Raw genomic sequence first — 22,630 nt, 5'->3', positions numbered from 1 at the left:
TACCCTATAGGGTGGCTATAAGTCAGAATCTCCTTGATGGCAACCAGTTTGGTTTTTGGTTTTATATCACTGCTAAAGGAGCCCTGGTGGCGCAGTGGTTAAGTGCTCGGCTGCTAACTGAAAGGTTGGCAGTTCAAACTCACCAACAGCTCTGCGGGAGAAAGATGTGGCAGTCTGCTTCCACAAAGATCACAGCCTTGGCAGATGGAAGGAAACAGGGAAGCCAGGGCGGAAAGGGGGAGAGTGCTGACACGTTGCAGGATAGCAAGTAATGTCACGGAACAATTTATGTATAAATTGTTGAAAAGAAAACTAATTTGCTGTGTAAACTTTCACCTAAAACACAATAAATGCTCAAAAAAAAAAAAAAAAAAAAAAGATTACAGCCTTGGAAACCCTATGGGGCAGTTCTACTCTGTCTTGCGGGGTTACTATGCGTAGGAACCAACTTGACGGCCACAGGTTCTGTTTTTGGGTTTTTATATCACTGCTAATTGTCTCCTCACATATTTTGCATCTTTTCCATTTTAGCTCCTTGTGAGTCAATAGGACACACCCATTTGAATGTACAAACAAATACTGAACTCTAAGTTCCTTTAGGATATGCGAATACTTCTTTTTATCCTGCACAGAGCCTGTACACAGCTGAATCAATCCTAGGATATCAGTGTAATCAAGGTCCTCAGACATCATCTGGTGGATTTTCACAAATCAATCAGGCCCACGGGATAAGGTTCTCACTAGGCTGTATGTCATGTTCACCTCCACGGCCCCCGTGGCACCCAGCACAGGGTCAGACATATGGCTGCCTTCAGTAAATATCTATGTATTAGTGGCACACAGTTAATGCCCACATCAGGTCTGAACTCAAGTCTCTTGATTCTCTGTAATGTGATTCAATTGCTTAAAGTGGCTGCTTAGCACTTGTTTTATGAATGCGAACTTACCTGGGGAAAGCATCAAAGCAGTATGTTTTCCTGGTGTCGGGAAAGGCCACCCGCAAACCAGACATCAGAGGGGAGTGGAGAATGACCGCTGCGCACTCATACCGTGAGGCCAAGTCTACCGTGGGGACGGTCCCAATACTCTGACCGTATAGGATAATGTTCTCAGGACTTACGCCGTACCTGGAGAAATCAGAGAGGGCAGCCATTAGCTAATGTACGGAGAAAAAGAGAGAGGGAGGGAAAAAGCCCACAGCGTCTTAAAGCCACAAAAATCCCACATTTATCATCTTCAAAATTACACCATTTAATTTGTACACTTCGGCTTAAGATGAATGTAAATTTGACAAACACAAATGTTAAGGGCCTATTTCAGGACACTCTCTAGTAATTAAGATTCCGTGCGTCTCAAAATGCTATAAAAATAACGAACATGACACCTTTTAATGGCCAGTTAACGAAACAAATGCACGTAAGTTTCATTTCAGTATCTACAGAGTCATCTCATTTCCTATTAGACCTTCTTTATATTTTCTTTGATAATTATAAATGCACTTCTGAAATAAAAACAAAAGCATGTTTGGCAAATCATAATATTATTATTCAGAGCCCTTCAAGGTGAGGTTTTAATAAAATAGGAAAGCTATTTAAAATTATAACTTGAAGAAGCTATATTTTCCTTTAGCCTCTTCTGCTAAACCGTTGTAAGACTTTCAATCCATCGGTGGTCTCCTGACGCAGTCTCTTCCAGTTTTCACTTAGGTAATGTGGTGCAAATGGTTAAGCGCTTGACTGCTAACCAAAAGGGCGGCAGTTCAACTCCACCTAGCGGTGCCTTGGAAGGAAGCCCTGGTGATCTATTTCTGAAAGGTCACAGCCATTGAAAACCCTATGGAGCACAGATCTCCTCTGATTCCATTGTGTGTGCGTGTGTGTGGTGAAAATATACACACCAGAACACTTACCAGCACAACTTCCACATTTCTAATTCAATGACATTGATTAGATTTTTCATGTTGTGCCACCATTGTTGCTATTCTTTTCCAAAGTATTCTACCACCATTAACATAAGCTCTGTGCCCCCTGTTATGGATTGAATTGTGTTCCCCCAAAATAATCTGCTGTAAATCCTAAACTCCTATGCGTGTGGGTGTAATCCCCACCACCAGGAACTCATTAGTACATGAAAATACAAAGTCAATCCATGAGATATCATTTTATATCCATGAGATTGGCAAAAATGAAAAAGTCAGACCATGTCAAGGGATGTCAAAGACATGGCAACGTGGAACTCTGACACTGCTGTAAGGTGTAAATGAGTGCAATCACTTAGGAAGTCAATTTGACATTATCTGGTAAAGTTCAAGGCTTGTTGTTAGGTACTGTCGAGTCGGTTCCGACTCATAGCGACCCTATGTACAACAGAAAGAAACGCTGCCTGGTCCTGCGCCATCCTCACAATTGTTGTTATGCTTGAGCCCATTGTTGCAGCCACTGTGTCAATCCATCTCATTGAGGGTCTTCCTCTATTTTGCTGACCCTCTACTTTACTAAACTTGATGTCCTTCTCTAGGGACTAGTCCCTCCTGATAACATGTCAAAAGTATATGAGACAAACTCTCTCCATCCTTGACTCTAAGGAGCGTTCTGGCTGTACTTCTTCCAAGACAAATCTGTTTGTTCTTCTGGCAGTCCATGGTGTATTCAATATTCTTTGCCAACACCATAATTCAAAGGTGTCCATTCTTCTTTGGTCTTCCTTATTCACTGTCCAGCTTTCGCATGCATATGAGGCAACTGAAAACACCATGGCTTGGGTCAGGAGCACCTTAGTCCTTAAAGTGACATCTTTGCTTTTGAACACTTCAACGAGGTCTTTTGCAGCAGATTTGCCCAATGCAATACGTCATTTAATTTCTTGACTGCTGCTTCCATGGGCGTTGATTGTGGATACAAGTAAAATGAAATCCTTGATGTCAATCTTTTCTCCGTTTATCATGATGTCGCTTATCGGTTCAGTTTTGAGGATTTCTGTTTTCTTTATTTGAGGTCTAATCCATACTGAAGGGTGTAGTCCTTGATCTTCCTCAGTAAGTGCTTCAAGTCCTGTTCACTTACAGCAAGCAAGGTTGTGTCATCTGCATAACACAGGTTGTTAATGAGTCTTCCTCTAATCCTGGTGCCCCGCTCTTCTTCATACGGTCCACCTTCTCGGATTATCTGCTCAGCACACAGACTGAATAAGTATGATGATCCAATAATTCCACATTTGGGTATAAATCCTACTGTAGTGTTGTTGTTGTGTGCCATCAAGTCGATTCCGACTCACAGCAACCCTAAAGGACAGAGTAGAACTGCCCCATAGGGTTGCCTAGGCTGTAATCTTTATGGGAGATCGCCAGGTCTTTTTTTCCCTTTGGACGCTAGATGGGTTTGAACTGCCCACCTTTCCGTTATCAGCTGAGCACTTAACCATTGTGCTACCAGGGATCCTTTACTGTAGCTTAGACAGCCATATAAATTGTTGTCTGATAACAGCCTTCAGTGAAGAGAACTGTCAATCTATAGCTGAGGGGGACGGTGGGATTTCAGTCCAACTTCCTCCCCCTCAAGTGACCTGCAACTCCACAGGAAATGGGGACCCTTAAGAAATTTGAGGAGTACCTGGGTGGTGCAAATAGTTAATGTGCTTTGCTGCTAACAAAAGGTTAAAGGTTCAAGTCCAGCCAGAGACACCTCAGAAGAAAGGCCTGGCAATCTACTTCCCAAAAAATCAGCCATGAAAACCCTATGAGCACAGTTCTACTCTGACACACATGGGGTCGCCATGAGTTGGAGTCCACAACTGGTAGAACTGGTAGAAGGAATCTGAAGAGTGAATGGCTGTCCCTGGCTAGCAAGCATAGGGGAGTGGTTTATAGAGAGCTGGCATCTGGGCTATGCCATGAAGGGCAGGCAGGATTTGAACACATGGAGATTGAAAAGTACTGTCTATGTGGGAGGGACAATGTGCATAAAAATGCAGCAGTGGGAAAGTGCAGGGAGAGTAAGGTGTCCCGTGTGGCTGCTGAGCCCGAGACCAAGCTAGGGAGGCTGGTGGGGACACGTCTTGGAAGGGCTTGAATGGGAAGCAAGAGGTTTAGAGCCTGTCCTGGAGATGATGAGGTGCTTCTGGAGGCATTCAAGGAAGAGGTGATGAGAACGAAGCTACGCTCTGAGAAGACTAATCTTTCAGTGTCAGGCAGGATCAATTAACAGAAGCAAGAAAAGGAAGCAGGAAGATCAGTTAAAGGACTCTTAAGAATCGTATAGGGAAGTGAAGCCGGTGCATGGACTGGGCAACGTTTTGTTCTGTTATACATAAGGTCGCCATGAGTTGGAGCCGACTTGACAGCAGCAACAACGGGGAAGAGGAGACAAGAGTACAATAAAAAAGATATGCTCGCTCTTCTCCAGACGCAGGTCAGAAAATACCTGGTTCAGAACCAAGACCCGTTCTCTACCTTCTTTCTTTCTTTTTTTAAAATAATATTTTATTGTGTTTTCAGTAAAGGTTTACACAGCAATCGGGGCCCCCATTCAACAGTTTGTACGTAAGCTTTCAGTGACACTGGTTCTACTTCTTTTCTAAAGTGAAGTGTCTGTGTGGCCCCAACCTCTGCACTTGACACCATCGCACAGAACTGTGCCTGTGCAAGGGAGTCTCCCAAGACGCTGGTCTTGCCTGGGGCTTCACTTGCGTTGGCAAAAGTCTTCACGGTGAGGTTTGAAGAAGGAACTAAAAGCAGCAGCATTCTATGCAACATATTCATACGTCAGAGACCATGGATTTTAAAACACGGAATCTTCCAGTGAGGCTGATTTTTTGGAAGTAGGTTGCTAGGCCTTTCTTCTGAGGCACCTCTGGGTAGACTCAAAACTCCAACCTTTCGTGCAGCCGAGCACATTAACGATCTGCACCACCCAGGCACTCTAAAAAACCAGCTGTCATCCAGTTGATGCCGACTAAGCCCACTAAAATCCACTTCTGCTCCTACAACATCCTTCAAACTGCTCTCACCGAGGTACCACATCCAACAGCTTTTTTCTCGGTTCTCATCTGATTCAACTTCTCTTCCGCAGTTCACACTGAGAATGATGCCTTTCTTCTTAAATCCAGTCCTTGGTTTCGAAGACATTGACTCACTTTTGGTCCCTCCTACATTCCCACCACAAAAAGCCTTTGTCTCTTTCACTGGCTTATCTTCCCTAACCACTAATGTTCATATTACACGCTTCCATTTTCTCTCCAGATGGTTTCATTTAACTCGTGACTTCAACTACTAACTCCATGCAGGTAATTCTCAGCTCTTCACTCCCAGCCCTGACCTTTCTCCTAAGATCCAGAGCAGAAGGCCCCCTCCCACCCCTCACCTAAAGGAAAGGAAGGTGGAAGAAATGAAATGAACCCTGTGCCTACCTCATTCTCAGTGCTTTCAGTGACCTCCCCTATCTCATTTAATCGTCATGATGATCCTGAGAGGAGGTATCCATGTCGCCATTTACACGCAAGACACCTGATGATAGGCTAAGCCAACTTACTCAAGATCCTATGCCTAGTGAGCGGCGGGGCTATGACTTTAATATAGGCCTGACTCCAAAGCCCATATATTTGACGTGGATAAATTTCACATTCAACATGTCTAAAACAAAATTCATTATTGTCTCTCCTCAAAACCTTCTCAATGACTTGATCACCAGGTGAAATTCTAAAAATCATATTCCCCTCAGTTGCCAGTCCAGTATCCAAAACCAGGAGGAAGACAAATGAAAGGTAGTGACTTGTTAAACGACAAACAAAACTAAATATCTAAACTGGGTTCTGCCAGTGATCTGTTAAAGCTGGTGATTTTGTGAGCCTTGGATGAGTTTCTATAGCTGAAAAATATCAATTTTCTTTCTTTTTTTTTTAATGCATTAAAAAGAATAGTTGTTGTGCTTCTTGTTTGGACCAGGCTTGGACCCTCTGGGGGACAGAAAAATGAATATACTAGGCTTGATGGTTTCCAGGAGCATACGGTCTGGCTGAGAAGTCAAGCATGCACCCAGAAGTATGGGAGACAAGCAGAAGCAAGGTCTCAATGTCACAGCAGATGAAATAATAGAGTCAAGAGCAGGTCAGGGTAAGAGCTGGGAGGGTGAAGGGCCTTGTTTGCTCTCTGTCAACTACAGGCCTATCTTCATGTCAAAGTGAACACGTTTTTATCAGATTCTCTCTGGAATCTCTTCATTAAATCTGTGGCTTATATGTGTAAGTAAATATTTTTTGCACACTGTTCTCTAGGGACAGTCTGGGTATGTTTATGAGACTAAGCATACTCATTTTATGATGGGGTCTCCAGTCAGCATGTACCATATCTTGCTGGGATAAGCCCAAGATGACCACAGCTTGGGACCTGGGGTTCCACAGCAAGTTCTAACACTCTGAAATCTGACCCTCGGCATGTGGATAGCATGAATGGCTCAGACCTATGTAGAAAGGACTGGAAATAGGACGGGATGTTCTGCTATTAATGATCAGGACTCTGGGGCTGTCAGAGAACCATTAAGAGCCCTTAGTTTCACTGCATCTTAGATTTCATCACCACACAAAACTAAGATCTCCCATCTGAGGGTCTCCTTTTGACAACAACCTGTTTCCCCTCCTCTACTGTCTTCCCCACTTGCCCTTCTTAGTTTCCTAGTGCTGTTATAATAGAAATACCACAAGTGGGCTGCTTTCATGGACAGGAATTTATTTTCTCACAGTTTAAGAAAAACCAAAACCAAACCTGTTGCTGTCGATTCCAACTCATGGCGACCCTATAGGACAGAGTAGAACTACCCTAAGAGGGTTTCCAAGGAGTGGCTGGTGGATTCGAACTGCAAACCTTTTGGTTAGCAGCCGTTGCTCTTAACCACTGAGCCACCATAGCTCTTAACCACTGAGTCACCGGGGCTCGTCTCACAGTTTAGGAGGCTGGAAGTCTGAATTCAGGGCGCCAGCTCCAAGGGAAGGCTTCTCCGTCTGCTCGGGGGGAAAATCCTTGTCTCAGCTTCTCTAGCATTCTTCTTGGTGTTCTTTGGAGATATCCATGTGGCATCTGTCTTTCCCCCATTCCTGCTTGCTTGCTTCTGTGCCTAATCTGCTCTTTTATATCTCAAAAGTGACTGGTTTAATATACACCCTACACTGATATGACCTCATTAACATAACAAAGAGAACCCTATTCCCAAATGGGATTACATCCATAGGTATAAGGGTTAGGATTTACAAGACAGATTTTAGGGGGACACAATTCAATCCACAACATCTTCCTTGACTTGATCATGATGTCTAGTCCCTCAAATTTCTTCCAGGCCAGCATTCTGATTTCATGTATCTCTATAAGTAAGCAGAGTCCATTATCTTCAGCCCCCAGTGTTATAAGCTCCAGAATCCTTTGACCTCCTGACCATCCTAGTGTGCCAGTCCCCAGCCCTACGCCTAGGCTTAGGTAAGAGAATTTGCCAGAGGAGAAGGCAGGGAGGCAGGCTAGAGAGTTGGGGTCTTTTCCTCCTACCACCAACAACGGGCTGCATCTGAATTGCCAGAACAGCATGTACAGCCTAGAAAATAGAATCCATGATGTTTCTGATCAGGGCCCATTCAGTCCTGGAACATGCATTTCTTCTAAGGAGCTCAAGATGTAGTTCAGGAGAAAACATACTAATGTGGCAGCAATAGGCAGTATCATGCTGTAACTGGAGGGTCAGACTGGAGAAGCTACAGAAAAGTATAATAAGGTCAGGATAAGCCATAGATCTGAGCAGGCGGAAAGATTAAAGCTGTTGGACACAGTATCAAGGGGCGAGGCAGGCAGTGGAATCGGGAAGTCTGCATGTGTAGGAAGGGTAGGACAAGAAAACCAAATAAACAAAAAACAAAACTAGGCAGAAGACTGGGAGGCGGTCATTCGAAAATCAGACAGGGAGCTAGTAGAGCCCATACGTCAGAACACACAAAGGCTCTGCAGAATAAGTACGTGGCACCAACAGTTTAAAGAGAAAGAAGAAGTCTAAACAGAAAAAGACTTAAGCCAGGAAGAACTCAGGCAGGAGCCCACCTATAAACCCAAAGGAAGACCTGGATGACAGGGTGAAGGTGGCAAACAGCAGGGTGGATAAAAACACGAGAAAACTCAAAATGTAGAGCAGTAAAGGAAGCATGCTAAACGAGTTGTGAGGTGGGCCACCTCGGGGTCAAGAAGCAAGCAAGCTCATTGGTAGGTTGTGGGTCTGGTGGTCAGGGAGGGCTTTACTGTCTTTAAAGAGAAGGTGTGACGAATGATGTACTTTCAACATCAGTAAAAGGTGCTGAATAAAATTTGCTATCGACCACTGTCATTCCTAAAATGTTCTTCTCCTACGGCACCTCGATGTCACACTAGCTCGATTTATTCTTATCTCTCTGGGCACTCCTCTTCTGTTTCCTTTACTCATTCCTCTTTCTTTTCTCAGGCTTCAGCATTCCTCCAAGCTCAATCATCACTCTTTTCTGGAATTTCTTCTCTTCATATTTGCTTCTTTGTAGAACTCTTCAAATGTAAGTGCCTAGCACAGCGCCTAACACACAGTAGGTGTGTAGTAAATATTTGTCAAAAGAATAAATGGGTGGCTGGGGTTTCTAAAAGGAGCCCTGGTGGTGCAATGGTTTAGCATTCAAGTGCTAACCTAAAGGTCATCGGTTTGAACCCACCAGCCGCACCATGGAAGAAGATGTGGCAATCTTCTCCGTAAAGATTATGGTCTTGGAAACCCTATACGGGAGTTTCTACTCCGTCCTGTAGGGTCACTCTAAGTTGGAATCAACTCAACAGCAATGGGTTTGCTTTTTTTGCTTTAAGTTTGGGGGTCTCTAAAATTTGTTTATTCATTCCTGGTATCTCATCTTAGCTCCAGTACTCCCCTTTTTTCCCTCTCTGGATATTTCTTCCTGAGTACCCCATCACTTCATACACAACACCTCTCAAACTTGATGTTTCCTATTCCCTCCTCAACCTTTCCATTTCTACCAATCACCATTCCCTTTACCTCACAGGCTTGAGAATTAGGACTAATTTTTCACTCTCCTCTCCCTTTGCCTCCCCATATACTCTTAGTCACTAGTAACCCTGCCATTTCTATCTTTGAGGTATTTTCCATACTGATCACTCTTCTGACCCCACTTCTGTCCCTTTGTGATTGGCTACACACGTGGTTGGCTGCTAACTGGAAGGTTGGAGGTTCAAATCTACCCAAGGTGCCTCACAAGAAAGGCCGGGTGATATACTTCCAAAAAATCAGCTACTGGAAACCCTGTGGCGCACCATTCTACTCTGACATACCTGGGGCCACCATGAGTCAGAATCAACTCAATGGCAACTGGTTTACATGTAACAGTATCTGTGGTCAACCTGTCAGGATCTGCCTATCCAGTTCAGTATATGAATGAGTAAAGTTTGCCCAAAGATGAACGTCTCCACCCCAACTACCCAGGGTCTGTTACCCAGGTAAGTTCCTGGGATCCTTACTATTGCCATCTCTACATTCACCCCCTGTTGCTTGGTTGCTTAACTGCTCAAACTACCTGTCTGCTCTGTCCTATCCTTTGGGCTCCTCTGCATGATGAGGGCCAGGTGTCCTAGTTACTGACTACTGACCTGGACTCATTCCTCTGCCTTACTCTGACTCATGCTCTCTGACAGCTTCCCAGTTTCCCTCCTGACTTCTCCCTTGATAGACAACTCTGGGACTCCCTCATGCCTAATCAATTTCCACGTCTGACCTCTCCTCTTCTCTCCCAGACCTGCTTTCCTTCTGGTTCTAGCTATATAAACTGCTACATTCATGTTACTTCCCAATCCAATCCATCTTCCAATATCTTCCTTAAAAAAAAAAAAAGGGAAAAAAATGTCACGTTAATTTCCTAGTGGAGCCCTGGTGGCTGCTAACTGAAAGGTTGGCAGTTCTAATCCACCAGCAGCACCGTGGATGAAAGATGTGGCAGTCTGCTTCTGTAAAGATTTCAGCCTTGGAAACCGTATGGGGCAGTTCTACTCTGTCCTACAGGGACGCTATGAGTCAGAATTGACTCAATGGCACTGGGTTTGGTTTTTGGGTTAAGGATAAAAAGTCCACATCCTCAGATTAACCTCCATAAGCTGGCCCTGCTTTACCAGCCTGCCTTTTTCTCTCCAAGTGAACCCTGTGCCTCTGTGGGTTAGACTCCCCACTGTCTCATAAATACCCTCTGCCTGGAATGTCCTCACTCCTCCCCATCACCTAGAAAACCCCGGGGCTCAGCAGGTCCACTTCAGTCCTACCTACTTCACACACTTTTCCTAACCACTCCAGTCTACTCGTGGTATTTTATTTTCTGAGCCATTCACTAGGATACCTAGTGATGTGACGGCATATGTGATTAACCATTTTGTGGCATGCCCTATACTGCCAATGAGATTTGAAGCTCCACAAGAATACGTAGTGTTGTGTATTCCATTGGGAAATTTCACAACCTCAGGGATTGGGACACAGGAGACACCTCTTCCTGTGAACTAAACGCGATTCTAGCTGAAGGATGTTTTTAAGCAAATTAAAACTAAAGTTCGTGTATTGTATCATTCCAAATGATAAAATCCACTCGAAATTTAAGTTCTGCCGCTTGGGGATTTGAATAGGAGCAGAAGCTCTAGCTTGAACAACAAAAATGAGTTAGACCATCAAAGACCGTAACAATAATTTAGTAAACACTGAAATTTCTAGGCATTAGATTGTTGTTGCTGGTTGCCGTTGAGTCGGCTCTGACTCGTGGTGACCTTATGTGTAAGAGTACGGGACACTGCCCGGTCCTGTGCCAAAACACAATACAAGCAATTAGATTCTCCCAACTATTACCAAGGGGAAGCCGTGACCCTAAATAATGTCTTTCTGCATCAGGCTGTGTGATGAGTACAGTAACCCCAGTGGTTGACACCCACAATGTTTGCTCTCAACCTCTCCAAACGTCTATCACCTAGTTCCGGTCACGAGCTATGCTGAGTACACGCTCACCATCACAATTGAGCCTTCAAATCCCACTCAGCCTATAGGACAAGCCCCCAGGAGCCCCGCAGCCAAGGGCTTGGCGGCAGCATCAGAGCGAGAGCTGAGGCAGGATGAGCACACGGGGAGCCTGAGAGTGAAGGAGAGGGGACCCTGCAGGCACAGTCACTTATACAAGGTAAAATCGGTTCGTTTTCTCTGAATGTAAGGCTTTCTTTTCTTTCTCACAACCTGCACAAGGTTAGCTTCCCTAAGATACACTGCATCCTGTTGCAGTTAGTGGGCCTTGACTTTGTCCTTCAGTCAAGAGCCCTCCCATTTATTTTCAGAAGAAGCACGCTTGGCACCGTTCCACGTACTTTGAAGTCAACATTTTAGATATTTCAGAGCTGGAATTCCTCGTGGGAATATTTTAAGACACAGGACAAAGATAAACACACAAAGTAACATGAATGTTAATTGAAAGGATGAGGTCTGTGGCTATCAAGAAACCCTAATAAACTTGAGAGCAAAGCTTCCAAGTTAAAGGACTGGCTGTAACAAGGGAAGCAGGTGTGTAAAACAGCCCTGCCAAAAAACGCAAACTGCCACATGGCGCTCAGGGATATAAATGGCAGATCAATCTTTTACCTTTGGTAGCCCGAGCTTAACAAACGTGTGCTTTATATTTTAATTATGAGGAAGATAAAAAAGCATCAACAACATAAACCATGCTTATTCTTCCGGTATAAAAATACACCTTTGTAAGTTTGGAAAGCTTTTCAGTGTTACACGAATTAATGTTTCACAAACAGACGTCTACTGGTTGTTAATTCCGATGGCAAAAGCAAAGGAAACACATTTTAAAGTGAGTATTTTGCTGCAGTGGTGCCGTCTGAGAAAATCTAAAAGTTTAAAGGCTAGTGATGCCAGCTGTGTGTTTGTTTTCTTTTTTTCTGACCAAGCCAATTGGGTTTAAAAGGACACTTACAAGCAAGATAATTATAATCTCTGGAAGTTTTAAAAGCGTGGGCACAATCAAGGTACCCTTTTCACGCTGGTTATAATAAAATGTACCACATACTAAGGTTAACAGAAGTCTCATTCACTTCAAGAAACCTTCAATGCAATGGGGGTAAACCATGTGCTCATGGGTTGCATGTCTTCGGGGGAACTAAGAAGGAAATGAGATTCGCACTGAGAAATAACACCAAACCCAAGTATGTTGTTGTTAGGTGTCGTCGAGCTGATTTTTGATTCACAGCAACCTCGTGACAGAGGAGAACTGCCCCATAGGGTTTCCTAGGCTGTAATCTTTACAGCTCATAGCCATAAAGGATTGCTCATACTCATATAGGGTCGCTATGAGTCAGAATCGACTTGACAGCAATGGGTTTTGTTTTGTTTTTTGGTTAATCTTTACAGGAGCAGATTGCCAGGTCTTTTCTCCCTGGAGCTACTGGTGGGTTTGAACTACTGACCTTTCAGTTAGCAGCCAAATGCTTAACCACAGCACCACCAGGGCTATTATCAATAAGTTTATTAAAATACAGTGAAGATAATGATCAAAATGGAGACTGAGAAGTCAGGCAAGGCTTTGCATAGAGGTAGAACTTGAAGCAAATCTTGAAGGAAGGGAGATGTGAATTGGTCAAGAGAAGAAAAGGCAACAGTAGGAGAGGGGGAGCATCTCACGAACCAGGATCCCGGCCCCGGCCCGGCTGAAGTGAGGGTTTCGCATCAGGAAGCAGCAGAACATAAAAAGAAGGTAGAGCCAGAATGTGGAAGGGCTTGGTAACGTGCCCGAGATGCCAAGGGCAGGCAGAGCGGCTGAAAGTTGAGGCGATGGGAGGAGAAAACAGCCAGATAAGCAGTGTGTTGTGGAAGACAGAGTACTCAGATCAAACGCCCATGTAGCAGGTAGGAGTGAAGAAGGGAAGATTCAAGGATAATTCTACAGTTAAGTGCTGAGAAAACTGGCAGAAATAGGGAAGTTGGGAAGAAGATAATGAGTGGTTAGAATTTTGTTTGTTTCATAAGGAAATAAGTTCAGTATGGGAATAGACTGAGTTTCAGGTAACTGTGGAAAACCCCAGCAGGGCATATAAACGTCACCCTCTCAGGGTTAATTAAAAAGAAAACTCTTCCTGATTTTTTTTTTTTAATTTTTAGTTGCTGTGAAATTAATATAAAATTAACCATTAATCATTTTAAAGTGTGCAATTCAGTGGCATTTAGTACGTTCACAATGTACTACCACCTTTATCTAGTTCGAAAATTTTAATCACTTCAAAATAAAATCCGATACCCATTAAGCAGTCACTCCCCATTTCCTCCTCCCCCCAGCCTCTGGCAAACACCGATCCCTACCCTATGGATTGACCTTTTCTGGATATTTCATATAAAAAGAACTATACACTATGTGACCTTTGTGGCTGGCTTCTTTCATTTAGCATGATATTTTCAAGGTTCATCCATGTTGAAGAATGTATCAATACTTCTTTGCTTTTTTATGGATAAGTAACATCCCACTGTGTGGATATACCACAATTTGTGTATCCATTCATCCTTCGATGGGCATTTGGGTTGTTTCCACCTATTCTGGCTATTGTGATTAGTGCTACCATCAACACTGGTGTGCAAGCGTTTGAGTACCTGTTTGCAATTCTTTTGATTCTGTTCCATACGCTTATGCTAGGCAGTCCACCCCCTGAGGTCTCCTCACTCCATCTACTGCCAAAGTACAGCGGAACAAGAGTGGCCGGGAAGAGGAAGAAGGCTGGAGAATATGTGTACAGGCAGCAGCTTAGTAATCAGGTACAACAGGCGCACAGCTAACGGTGCACTCTCAGTAAGCAGAGGCACTGGAGGCACCAGATGGGCCCAGGCCCCTATGCAATATGGACAGATCAAAACTTGAATGTACACAGAGAGACAATGTGTCCTTTTCTTAAATGGACTACTAAAACAATAACATAACACACAGAATGAAAAAGGCATTCTAAGAAAATGCAATTTACCAACAGGCTCTGTTATGGCGGAGAGCATGCTGATCATTGAAGCCTTTCTTAAACATTCATTTATTTCAAAACATATCAGGATACAAGTTATCTAACTTTTGTAAAGCAGCATCCACTCTTGTGTATGACATTAGAATGAGAGAATTAATTTGCAATTCTATCCCAGATGACGGAAATTTCCTTTCAAATGGTGGTTCAGGTGAGGGTTGTCTGTGTTAGATCTAAATCGATGTTCAAAACGACTTAATTCTTTTTAACATTCAAGACTGTTTTCTACTCAGACAACACTCTTTATCTGTGTCAAAGCAAAAATTAACAAGACGTGGTGTGATGATTTAAAATGAACTCTCTTTGGGTCTATTACAATTAAAACAGAACAATTTGCTTGGATTTGAGTATAATTGTGCATGAAATTGTTCTAATGATAACTGAGAATTTCTTGGCATTCTGTAATTATCTAATATACTGGAAAAGCCAGAAAATGCCAGCTCCCCACTATAGCTGCACAAATACCTGTTAAATGGTTATAATACTACCTACCCCACAGAATTTCTGAAAGGATTAAATGAGCTGGTTCATGTGAAATACCTAGCACAGGTATCTGACAACACATGCGTTCAGTACATGGCACTTCTCCGTCCACACCAAACACAGGTGACGAAAGACATTCTACCAAAATAGAATGATGGCAATAATAAACCCATTGCCATCAAGTCCATTTCAACTCATAGCGACCCTACAGGACAGAGTAGGACTGCTCCACAGGGTTTCTAAGGAGCGGCTGGTGGATTTGAACTGCTGACCTTTTGGTCAGCAGCCGTGGCACGCCATAGCTCTTAACCACTGCGCCACCAGGGCCCCAGAGCCTTAATGATGCCCCTTAATTTCACCTCCAAGAAATGTAGCTAAAAGTAAGGTAGAGATTACACAAAATCTCTATGATGAGGAAAAACATTAAAAATCTAATTCAATTACCCACTTGATTTAACCCATAAATCAAAGCTGAAGGTTACTTCTTAGAATGAGAAATGCCAAGTATCCAATTTCCAATTATTTTATCTCACTGTATGGTGAATTTTTACAACAGGTATAGTAGACAAGACACCAAATGATTCATGAGTTTGACCTACTTGACAATGACTTGCAAATGACTGTGGATCTGAGGTTGCAACACTACAAATCTCTTTAGTTCCTGCACTGAAATTGCCAGATGTCGACTATGAAATTCCTGGATGGTGACATAATGGGGTAGAGGGCATTTTTGGCCCGCGTATCTCACATATGTATATGTGTGTGTGTGTGTGTGTGTGTGTGTGTGTGAGAATTATATATACACACCCACACGTATATATATATAGTGAAAGCCAGAACTCGACCGGACTGTCTTGTTCTTCTGGGTCTCACAAGTTTTCTACCTCTGACAGGGTGCAGTCTTACCACTTTCCTCTAGCTCATTTTAGAGGAAAATATTTGAGTTTTCCTTCTCCAACAGGTTTCCACCTTACATAAGTTCCAGCATTCGCAGGTTTTGTTGTTGTTGTTAGGTGCCATCGAGTCAGTTCTGACTCACAGTGACCCTGTGTACAACAGAACAAAACACTTCTGGTCCTGCGCCATCCTCACAATCATTGCTCTGCTTGAGCCCATTGTTGTGGCCACTGTGTCCAACCCGTCTGCTTGAGGGTCTTCCTCTTTTTCGTTGACCCTCTACCAAGCATGATGTCCTTCTCCAGGGACTGGTCCCTCTTGATAACATGTCCAAAGTACGTTAGATGGACAATCGCCATTCTTGCTTCTAAGGAGCATCTGGCTATACTTCTTCCAAGACAGATTTGTTTGTTCTTCTGGCAGTTCATGGTATATTCAATATTCTTCACCAACACCATAATTCAAAGGTGTCAATTCTTTGGTCTTCCTTATTCGTTGTCCAGCTTTTGCATGCATATAAGGTGATTGAAAATACCATGGCCTGGGTCAGGCCCACCTTAGTCCTCAAAGTAACATCTTTGTTTCTGAACACTTTAAAGAGGTCTTTTGCAGTAGATTTGCCCAACGCAATATGTCATTTGATTTCTTGACTGCTGCTTCCATGGGTGTTGATTATAGAGCTAAGTAAAATTAAATCCTTGACAACTTCAGTATTTTCTCTGTTTACCATGATGTTGCTTATTGGTCCAGATGTGAGGATTTTTGTTTTTTTTGTGTTAAGGTGTAATCTAAACAGAACTCTATGGTCTTTGATCTTCATCAGTAGATGTTTCAAGTCCTCTTGACTTTCAGCAAGCAAGGCTGTGTCATCTGCATATCACAGGTTGTTAATAAGTCTTTCTCCAATCCAGATGCCGCATATATTATTCTTCATATAGTCCAGCTTCTTGGATTATTTGCCCAGCATACAGATTGAATAAGTATGGTGAAAGGGGTTGGTATGTAGGTGCCCTATATTGTTAGCTATTATCCCCTCAAATGTAAACGTAAAAGCACTTTGGAATTAGAATGCCTAAAGCAGCAGCCTAAGCATTCCTAATGTAAATGGTGCTTTAAAAGCGAACACTTCTCTCAAATCTGATTTACTCTAGCCATTTCCTTATCAGATGGTACAAAGGACAAGTTAAGCCCCCCTGAATTCTAAATGAGATGTTACTATGAAAGTAAAAAATAAAAAAAAAAACAGTAAATAAAACAGAAATAGTAAAATTTGTTTTTTACTTTATAGTAAAATCTCTAAAATCCAAAAGTATTAAAACTGACCAGTAACATAAAGAAAAAGGACTATCTAGATACACACGTGACTAACACTGTGTTCTTTTACAAATCTGGTAGAATAGTCTACTCAGGATAGATCTCAGAGGGGTGGCATAAACCTTCAGGGGAAGTGGGCTAGGAGCTGTGTAACAACTCTGTTTATTTAAACATGTTGACCTCCTGCCTTGAAGAACTTGTTATCCTTTCTATTACCTGTCTACCTTGCCAGGATTTAAAAAAAAAAAGAAAGCAAAACACAGGAAAGCCACCTCTGGGTACAGCACAAATATTCTGCTCCCCTTTTTCTCTTCTGAAGATGAAAGGATTCCCTAAGGAACATCACAAAAGGAAGCCAGGGCAGTAAGTGGAAAATACAGACAGATTTCTTCTAGCAGCATCTTTCATTTCCCCTGAATTTGAATAAAACTGTAACAGAATTCCAATTTCCATATTTGAACGCTCAAGGGCAGTTGTTAAGGAGGTCAGTTGTGTTCTAAAATATCACCTCTGCCAGACTGTCAAGGACATGTGATTTGGGATTCTATGCAACAGACCCATCCTCCGTGGCCTCCAAATAGCAGACCAGGACTGGGTGACTCAGCCTTGGATGTGCATATACTCCATTTCCTCTGTCAAGTCAATCTAAAATAAGACCCTGAGGCAAGTTCAACATCATTTTTGAATCAAATACTATGTAGTGGACAAACATAATGTAGCAAACCCTACATCCTTATTTATCAAACACAGGAACATTTTCTGGTCACTAAGAACATCATGTATATGACATTAATCTATCACCAATACCTGGCTAAGACAAATGGGAACAGCAGAGAACTGAGCACGCCCTGAGGCTATCGCCCTGAGACACTCTTTAAACCTAGAACCGAGCATGTCCCCCAGGATCATCTTTGAGCAAAATAGTGCAATGGCATACAAAATAAAGGATATTACCCATAAGATCGGTGCCCTACTTAAAAACCATCAGTTGAGACCAGAAGGTCAACGCTTACTCAAAAGCAAGGATGAGAGGATAAGGGGGCAGGGAAACTAGAGCACTGGAAAGGGAACAAAAAACACAAAGAGAAGAGAACGTTGACACATTGTGATAAATGTAACTAATGTCACTGAACAATCTGTGTTGCAATTATCAAATGGGAACCTTACCTGCTGTGTAAACGTTCAACAAAAACTCAATAAAATATTATTTTTAAACAAAACAAAACAAAACACCATCTAGCCACATTCCAAGCCATACACTTCACTGTAACCAGTTGGGATGTCCTTATCCCCAGTCTTCGGAGCGCACTGCAATAACCAGAGGTGTAGCAGCAGAAATAGCAGAGTCAGGCGTCCTCTGCAGGCAGCCCAAGCCCACAATAACGTATATGCTCTGAAGTAAGGGATTCGCGAGCGTTTTATCATCCAAGTCCATATTTCAAACCACGCTCTCGACTTCTATCTTACATTGATCTTGTTGGGGTAATGGCAGGGCATAAAATACCACAGGTCTCCTATTTTGAATCATTTCAGAAACAGAGACTTCATGTAAGTTGCATGTCAACAATGCTTCAAACAGCTACAGATTGAGACCCAGGTTTCCCTTCTGAAATGAAACTTTTGTTGCTGCAAACACTTCCAACTAGACCAACATTTACATGTATGTGTTAGATACACTGATTAGATACCATGTATTCATTAGATATATACACTGAGGTGGCTGGCGCACAGGCGGTTCCCATCTCAGGAACCCAGGGAGGGCAGAGCACACCAGCTCACCACAAGAACTGGATTCCATGGGCAATGGGAGGCGGGGACTTCGGGACCTACTGCAGGTACCCAGATGCTGGGCACACGATGCCTAACGAGAAAAAGGGGGATGAGAGAAGAGTGGTGGGGTAAGACATGGTCAGGGTAATCTGCTGCTGACATGTACCTTCCTTTGTTCTGAGCATATGAAATTTATTCACTTCCTCTGAGCGAGGCTTATCTATAGCCTCCAGATGTGCGCTCCTGGATGCTCACCTCCATTCTCTGTTGACCCAGCTTTTATCGCTTTTCCAGCAGCCACTCCATTCCAAATCAGCTTCCCCTGGGTTCTTTCCTTTTTCTGAACCAACTGGATCTCAATCAATCCCACTCTCTCTAAAATTCCACCCAAGGTACCAATGCGTACTTTAACATATTAAACTTTCAAATTTTTTTTCTCAGCCCTGGAATGTTTCTACTTTACTATTTCTACTCATCTGACTCCCTGTTGACAACGTACTATGGTTTGATTTCCATTGTAATTTGGAAAATGAGTTTTCACTACAGAATTTTAAAGTCAGCCAAGAACTGTTTTTTCCCCAATTTGAAAAAAAAATAAAAATGATATAAAAGCATTAACAAATGGTTTCAATACAATAGCTCTATTTAGACGCATTTTTATCTTGAAGAGCCAGCATATTACTGTCTTCTTCAACATACTAGAATTCCTCAGATTAGAAGGGGGAAAAAAAAAAAACAACTTGAACTAGAATATGGCCAAAATGTTTACAAAAATATATAATAATTAAGATTTTGTCAAGAATCAATACTCGATACTTCTTTGGCACAAAGCAAACTTTATGAGCAAGTTATAATTATTTTCATGAAGTGAATATTTTAATGGAGTATGATATAAAAAATGCCACAATTTCAAGGCAAGCTTTTTTGCCCCACTGGTGATAGCTCTAGGAGTCCCTGGGTGGTGCAAAAACAGATACTGCGCTTAGCAGTTAACTGAAAGGCTGAAGTTTGAGTTCACCCAGAGGTGCCTTGGAAGAAAGGCCTGGCGATCTTCTGGAAAAAAAAATCAATGTCGAAAATGGTATGGAACACAGTTCTACTCCGACACACATGGGGTCGCAATGAGTCAGAGTCAACGTGACGGCAAGTATTTTTTGCGGGGAGAAGGGGTGATAGCTCTGCATACATGCTGACTGGTAGGTTCTCTCTGTGAGCCTCCCAGGAACTGAGATAGAGACAGGAATAATCTATTCCTCTAATAGTTACTGAGCACCCTCTACGTGCCTAGGGTGCCACGTGCTAAGGATATGATGAGGAACAAGGAGGATTTGGTTTTTGCCCTCATGGCGCTCACAGTGTAATGATCCGGTTATGTGTGCTGTTTTTACCCTAAAATAAGAAGGCCTAATTTTAAAGTCTTGTTATGTTGTTTCATATGGTTGATGCTCATGTGCCTCATATTAACTCTTGGGAATAATACAGACCTTAGAAAATCTGTACTTTTAGAGATTTAGTTTGATTATTTGGGAGGAGATGCCACTTTGTTTTTCAAAAATAGTCCCAATTTTATTCAGAAATTGGAAGGCCCTTCCTCATGTTGAGTCAAAAGGTCCCTGAGTGGTGCAGATGGCTGGCACTCGTCTCCTAACTGAAAGGCTGGAAGTTCGAACTTGCCCAGCGGCACCATGCAGGAAAGGCCTGGAGATCTGCTTCCGTAAAGATTACAGCCAAGAAAACCCTATGGAGCAGTTCATCTCTGTAACACATGGGGTCGTCATGAGTCAGAATCAATTCTATGGCACCTAGTTTCATTGACTTAAAACATGGATGTACCAAAGAAAGTGAGGTCAAGGACCTTGCAATTACAAATCACTAACCCTGACTCTAACACAGAGTCCCTGAAATTAGCCCTGAGGGATTTACCTGTCAAGTAAGAGAAATGGATTGGGGTGGAATCTGCCCTCTCAGCTAGAGTCACTGTCACTTTTCCATACGGGCTCAGCCTTACAAGGGATCATGCAGATATGAAGGCTATTTTCCAGGGAAGGATGAGATCTCATCTGCTCATGAACAACAGTTCCCCTACTCTTAGAGGGCTCCCTGTCAGCCAGGAACCATGCGGGGGGAGGTGGTTCACAATGGCAAAGCTCCTTACCCTATAGGACAAGGGAAGGACAAGGTAAAACTGCTGCCATAGGGAAATTCGGATGGGAGCTGATCGCCAGTTCTTTTCTCCCGTAGAGAAGGGCTGGTGGGTTTGAACCGCTGACCTTTTCGTTAGCAGACCAGAGCTTAACTACTGTGCCACCAGGGCTCCTTGGGCTTTACATACCTTATCTTAAATCCTAACAACAACCTGCAAGGTGGTATTATCAGCTCCATTGTGAAGACCAGAAGACTAAGGTTTCAAGCACTTAGGTGATTTGCCCAAGGCCGTGAAGCTAGTAGGTGGCACAGCCTGGGTCTGAATCCAGGTCAGATGGCTGCCTCCAAACAAAGCTCAGCCCTCTGCCCTGGGCCACGTTTCCACAGAGTCACCAAAAATGGCTGCACACAGGGAGTGAGTAGAAGTCAGGAAGGCAAGAGGTCTGAGGACCCCCTCAGTCATTGTATGTAGAATGTCACCCAGACCCTTCTTCCAGCTACACACACACACTTTAAACTGAAGCAGAACCAGAACCTTACTGGGAAACCACAGAAGTCACAGTGCAGCAGCAATCAGACCAATGAGCAGCATGCACATTTCTAGACCAGTCATTGGTTCAGCCCCACAAGGACCTCTCCCAGACCCCTCTGAGTGCAGATCTGTGAAAAACACACATGGGCATCTTTCTTACAGGTACTTTTTCATTTCTTCTTCCCTTTCACTCACCTAATGCTTTCCCAGTTCTCTCAGGAAAACTGTCCAATTATATTCTTTTAAAATTGGATACCGACGATATGGCATTGATTGTTCATCAAAGGACTCAGTGAGAGTAGCTCAAAAGAATTTGGATTATTCAAACCTTTTATGATAGAAATGCTAGCTAAGGCACAGAGAACATTCCTTATCAAAGGTGCAATGAAGATATGAGATGTTACCAACCAGTTTGAATTTCTCAGCTCAAATTTCTCAGGTAACCAGGTACTACAACGTGCCCTCCGCTGGCTACCTGTCCTAAATCTCTCCTCAGATGCACTGAACTACTGAGCTACAGTAAGGGATTTCGATCCCTCACCACACGAGAAAAGAAAAAGGATTGAAAATTTAGCTATTCAAGAACCTGGAAAACAAATGAAGGCCAAGTCTACTCAAGAACTCATCATACCTACTACAACATTTTCAAGCAAGCTAATATTGTCTTGATTCTGCACTTTGAATTAAATGTTTCTTTCTCCCTTTGTCTTGGACTATAAGATTTGAGCGGGGACACACATAACCTCTGCCCGGACAGGATTTATGTCAACGCCCAATACCAGGCAATTAAAGACACACTGAAAGACTGGGCAATCAGAGGAAAACCACGAGACATATGCAAAGATTCTATAAATTTTTAAAAAGGGACCAATCTTACGAATCGGAGTAAATGAGAACTATGAAGTAGAAGCAATGCATAACACATTGAGCACAATGCAAATAATAATAATAGCAACAACAGAACGTGACACAGTTAACCAAGAGAGGGGGGGAGAATCCTTGAAATTAAGAAAAAAAAGCCCAGAAAAACTTTTCTAAACCACCCCCGAATCAAGCAGAAATCAAAATCACAATGACAGACCATTTAAATAATGAGAGCAGCAGCTATGGAGAGGCAATATGATAACTAAAGCTGTAATAATATTAAACTGGAATGTGAAATTCAGAGCTTAAAGAATATACAGCTATCCATACTGGAGGAATTCTCAGCTTTCCATGTCTGCAACAATCCATCACTCTTGGACTCAGAGAACGTCTGAGAAGGAAAAGACTTTCGATAACCTCTGTTCCAAGGGTTCTTGACATGGGCCTGTGGACTCTAAGAAATTGTAGAGAAAATTTTCTGTGTCTATGGGTTATGTGGAGTCCTGGTGGCACAGTGGCTAAGAGCTCAGGCTGCAAACCAAAAGGTCCACCAG

The 22,630-nt window shown here is 42.9% G+C and overlaps 1 protein-coding gene across 2 annotated transcripts in view; it reads right to left on the bottom strand.

Annotated features, from left to right (window-relative positions):
* Positions 1 to 22,630, bottom strand: part of ABHD17C (abhydrolase domain containing 17C, depalmitoylase) — a 68,560-nt gene that overhangs the window by 5,445 nt on the left and 40,485 nt on the right. The window contains exon 2 of one of the 2 annotated variants that reach the window (XM_004387498.1): positions 948 to 1,127. In XM_004387498.1, the coding sequence (XP_004387555.1) occupies positions 948 to 1,127 (180 nt within the window). The remainder of the gene's footprint in view (positions 1 to 947; positions 1,128 to 22,630) is intronic. The other variant, XM_004387499.1, reaches the window with a different exon arrangement.

The sequence above is a fragment of the Trichechus manatus genome, unplaced genomic scaffold (assembly GCF_000243295.1).
Source record: "Trichechus manatus latirostris isolate Lorelei unplaced genomic scaffold, TriManLat1.0 scaffold00186, whole genome shotgun sequence".
Lineage (NCBI taxonomy): Eukaryota > Metazoa > Chordata > Mammalia > Sirenia > Trichechidae > Trichechus > Trichechus manatus.
The sequence above is the reverse complement of the archived record's forward strand: the minus strand, read 5'-3'. Positions and strand labels throughout refer to the sequence as shown.